Source organism: Rhagoletis pomonella, unplaced genomic scaffold (genome assembly GCF_013731165.1).
Source record: "Rhagoletis pomonella isolate Grant_MI unplaced genomic scaffold, Rhpom_1.0 Rhpom_scaffold_10694, whole genome shotgun sequence".
Taxonomy (NCBI): Eukaryota; Metazoa; Arthropoda; class Insecta; order Diptera; family Tephritidae; genus Rhagoletis; species Rhagoletis pomonella.
Genome location: NW_023469220.1, coordinates 181 through 5,504, shown reverse-complemented (window position 1 = coordinate 5,504; position 5,324 = coordinate 181). Strand labels below are relative to the sequence as shown.

Sequence of the window (5,324 nt, the reverse complement as noted above, 5' to 3'; positions counted from 1 at the left end):
TTTATTATTCTTCTTACTTAGCAAATACAAGCGCTAATATCTAAAGTTAATAAAATTGAATTTTAAAAATTATAAATTAATATCGAATTACTTGTTTTCGTTATTGAAAAGCCACGGAAAACGCTCCGCGCGCTACACCAGAAGGTCCTTCGAGCCGGATTTTCGGCTTAATTTTTCCTTCGAAAAGGAATAAAACACGTGATTATGCTTGGTAATTTGGATAGCATCACATTGGACATGGACCAAACTCCTCCAAATCAAGACACTGGTGCGAGTAACATCCGAGTAAAGGTTATGCAACGAGAACATTTGTGGAGTCGCCTTCAAAGTACACGCAATGAAATCTCCGAATTCCCCAATATGTCCGAGTCAGAGTTGAAGGTCAAAGCGGACATGTTAGAGCGACAGTACAACACTCTCGAAAAAATACAGTCCGCGTTAGAAGAACTAGACGAGTCGCAGTTTGGCTTCAATCATCGAGTAGAATTTGAAGCGGCGTATTTCACCATAAAAAGCGCAATCACCACTAGACTAGCGGCGCCAAATATTGATCACCTAAGCAGCACCCGCATTAACTCTTCGCAAATTCATCGCAAGGTAAACCTGCCAAAATTACAACTATCTAAATTTAGTGGGCGCCACACAGACTGGTTAGATTTTTATAATATGTTCCTCGCATTGGTTCATAATAATGCTGATTTAACTGACATCGAGAGATTTCAGTATTTGCGCTCATGTCTCACAGACGGCGCGGCACGGCTAATTCAGTCATTAGAAGTTACACCAGCCAATTATCAAAGGGCGATTGATCTCATCGTGGGTAGATTTGACAACAAGCGGTTTATATTTCAATCGCATTTATCAACAATTTTTGATGTGCAAAAGGTCACCAAGCCGAGTGTGTCAAGTCTACGCGAATTCATCGATAGCATTAATGCTAATCTGCGCGCCATGCAATCGCTGGCGACCACCATTCAAATTGCTGATGGAATAATTCTTCACCTAGTAACGTCTAAGCTAGACGAAAATACGCGAAGCAAATGGGAAGAAGAAGTGGCTGCTAAATTTGATCGAAAGTCAGTACCCACCTTGCAGCTTCCAACATGGAACGATTTGGCAGATTTTCTCGAACGCCGATGCCAAACGTTCAATATCATTGAATCCAATCAATCAAGCTCAAATCGGTCCGCCAGTCACAAAAATCCTACATCGAAACCATATTCATCGAAACAGCTCTCTTTCACCACCACAACTGCGTCGTCGAAATGCCCACTTTGTGAAACAAGGCCATATCATAACGCATTCAATTGTGCCAAGTTCATGAAAATGGATCCTCTTGAGCGGTACAATTTTATTAAACGGTTAAAATTATGTCTCAATTGCTTTGGTTTCAACCACTCGTCGAATCAATGCCCATCACTTCGTCGGTGCCAGCACTGTCGTGCGAGCCACCACACTTTGCTGCATCGCACATATGGTAGCAAGGCAGACGACAACAACAAAAGGGAAGATGGGAATGCTGAGAAATCAACAACGCTACAGGCTGGTATCGTTACAGGTGAAGTCATTCTCGCTACAGCTCTAGTTCGTTTATGTAACACTGCGGGAAGCTCTCTCATGGCACGTGTGTTGTTGGACTCAGGTTCTCAGCTCCATTTTGTCACCGAAAGAATTGCACAGCATCTTCGGTTACCGCGCAAAAAGCGCAGCATAGAGGTAACGGGCATTGGATCTACAACAACGAAAACGCAGCAAGTATGCTGTGTTGTACTAAAATCGCGCCATACAGCATTTTCGTCGACTTTGGAAGCGGTTATCATACCAACAATAACTTCGTGTCAACCCAGCAATCGTGTCAGCGTTGAGAAATGGAATTTGCCTAACAACATAAAGTTGGCAGATGAACAGTTCTACGAGCCAGCAACGATCGATTGTCTTATTGGAGCAGCGTTGTTTTATGATTTGCTTCTCGTCGGTCAAATCAAGATGCGCAACAATTCGCCGGTTCTGCAGAAAACTAAACTCGGTTGGATAGTTTCTGGTATCGCTAACTCATCTGCACCAATAGCTTCATCACCAAAAACCTCATCGTTGAATAAATCATCGGCCTATATGGCATTTCTCACCATGTCCGAAGAACCAGTTCTCGATCAGCTGTTGCAAACCTTTTGGGCATTGGAAGAACACCACACCAATTCATCAACGTCAGTTTCGGCAGAGGAGCAAGCATGTGAAGATCTCTTTGAAACAACCACAACCAGATGTCCAAAAACCAACCAATTCATCGTTCGCTTACCGTTTAAAGAAGACCCCAGCAGCCTAGGGCAATCATATGAAGCTGCTTTCAAAAGGTTGGTATCTCTTGAGTATAAATTTTCTCGCAATCCCGCACTCGTCAACACATATCGTGAATTCATGAACGAATATATTAACATGGGGCATATGACACTGCTTAATAACCCCGAAGAGGCTCGTAATTTTATCCCCCACCACTGCGTCACAAAGGCGGACAGCAGCACCACAAAACTCCGTGTGGTCTTCGATGCGTCGTGCCGAACTTCGAATGGGAAGTCTTTGAACGACATATTGCTCGTCGGTCCGACGCTACAGGACGATATTTTCACAATCCTGCTTCGCTTTAGAGCTTACAAATACGTGTTAATGGCTGACATCGCTAAAATGTACCGCCAGGTACAAATGAACTCAGCTGACTCTCCTTGGCAGTGCATTTTGTGGCGAGAATCACCGAACACTTCTGTGCAAGTGTACAAGCTGCAGACCGTCACATATGGTACAAGCAGCGCACCATATCTCGCCACAAAGGCTCTACAACAGTTGGCAAAGGACGAGGCAAAATCGCTACCAATTGGTTCAGTTGTTACGCTCAGAGATTTTTACGTCGATAATCTCATGACAGGTGGCGCTACCACTGATGAAGTCGTCGAAATTAAACAGCAAGTTGTTGAGTTGCTTAAACATGGGGGCTTTCCCCTACGAAAATTCGCCACTAATGACAATTCCATCATCTCTGACATTCCTCAAGCTGACCGTGAAGAAATCGTACAACTCGGTGACGTAGACTACATTAAAACACTTGGGTTGAAATGGTCACCATCGAGCGATAACTTCGTGTTCAGCTACACCGAATCATCGTCGTCTTCGAAAACAACAAAAAGAGCGATTTTATCCCAAATTGCAAGCTTCTTGGATCCACTTGGATTATTGAACCCTATAATAGTTTCATGCAAAATATTAATGCAGCATCTATGGGCACTGAAACTAGATTGGGATGAAAGTGTCCCACAAGATGTTTACACCCAATGGCAAGATTTTCGTCGGCATCTATCTCTGGTTCAAAAAATCCAAATTCCAAGGTATGTACCTTTCAACACCGCTACTGAAATTCATGCCTTTGCAGATGCCAGCACGAAGGCTTACGGCGCCTGCATCTACATGGTCACACGCGATTCTAATGGTACGACGTCATCGTTGCTGTCCGCTAAGTCTCGTGTAGCTCCAAAGAAGGAAGTTAGCTTACCTCGACTTGAATTGTGCGCTACATTGCTGCTGGCGGAACTGCTAAAATCAATTATTGACATATTTTCACCAAATCCTGAAGCCATTCATTGCTGGTCAGACTCGACCATCGCGCTATCCTGGATCAAGGGAGAGCCGTCGCGTTGGACAGTATTCGTTGCGAACAGAGTAACCAGAATTCAACAATTAACATCACAATTCAAGTGGCACCATGTAACATCAGCCGACAATCCTGCTGACGTCGTTTCAAGAGGAGCATCGGCTCATGACATAATCGCCAATTCTTTATGGTTTCATGGGCCAAAATTTTTACTGTTGCCTCAAGAGCATTGGCCACGTTCATCGTTTGATATACCTTCTGACATACCTGAACAGCGATGTCAACGATTCGCATTGGTTGCAAAGGAACAATATGATATGATCGCCTCTCACAAACACATAACCAACTTCCAAAAATTTCTTCGGATATTTACGTACGTGAGGTGGATCATTCAACGCAAGCGGGGATTGATGATTACATCCGGCGAAATAGAGGCAACATTAGAAATGGTCTGCAAAAATATTCAGCTATTGTATTTTCGTGACGAGTACCAAAGGATGTTAAAAAATTTACCCCTTCATCGATCGTCAAGGCTTTTACAGCTCGCACCATTTTTGCACAATCAACTAATTCGAGTCGGCGGCAGAATAAAAAATCCTACGTTTGCTTTCAACGCCAAACACCCCATCGTGCTGCCCCATGCTCACCCTTTCATTCACACTCTCATCACTTACTATCATCGGCAACATCTTCATGCAGGCGCTCAAACATTGCAAAATATTCTTCGTGACAAATTTTGGATACTCAACGCAAGAAAGGTCATCAGGCAAGTAATCCACCACTGCATAATTTGTTATCGCCTTCGCCCTGTTGTCACTGAGCAAATAATGGGGGCACTACCTTCGCAACGCATCAGTCCATCACACCCATTTGAGACTACAGGCATTGACTATTGTGGCCCCGTGTTAATGACTCAGAAAATCAGAGGCAGGGCTGCAATAAAAGTGTATATTGCAGTTTTCATCTGTTTTAGCACCAAGGCTATTCACTTAGAGGTAGTGCCTGATTTATCAACGGCAGCATTCATCGCTGCACTTAAACGATTTGTGGCTCGGCGAGGACGATGTCGGCTTATCTACTCCGATAATGCAACTAATTTTCTCGGGGCAAGCCGTGAGTTACGACATCTGCTTGAAGCATTCGTTACACAGCAGCACATAAACTCGGTAGAAAACTTTTGCCGTGAAGAAGGAATCCTGTGGAAGTTTATCCCACCCCGATCACCACATTTTGGTGGTCTGTGGGAGAGCGCGGTGAAAAATGCAAAACATTATCTACGCCGGTCAATTGGAAACCACATACTCTCATATGATGAACTTCATACAGTAGTATGTCAAGCGGAAGCAATGGTAAATAGTCGCCCGTTGATACCGATATCGTCGGATCCTAACGATCTCCAACCACTCACCCCTGCACACTTTTTGATAGGGCGTACCCTCACCGCTATCCCCGAACCACCACCAGAATCTGCTCAACTCAGCCTCCTAAAGCGATATAAAATTGTCCAGTGGATCCAAGTGCAATTTTGGCAACGAGGGCAGCAGGATTATTTGAAGGAGCTGCAGACCAGATGCAAATGGCAATCAGCACAACCCAATCTGAAGGTAAATGATTTAGTATTACTTAAGGATGACCTGGCACCACCACTAAAGTGGCCGATGGGCCGCATCATCGACGTCATGCCAGG

At 44.2% G+C, this 5,324-nt stretch overlaps 1 protein-coding gene across 1 annotated transcript; it reads left to right on the top strand.

Annotated features, from left to right (window-relative positions):
* Positions 1-204: 204 nt before the first annotated feature.
* LOC118756515 lies at positions 205-3,528 on the top strand (the record flags this gene model as incomplete). The annotated part of the gene is made up of 1 exon (XM_036491275.1): positions 205-3,528. A coding segment is annotated over exon 1 (3,324 nt), but the record flags the coding sequence as incomplete, so codon positions are not given.
* Between the last annotated feature and the right edge of the window lie 1,796 nt (positions 3,529-5,324).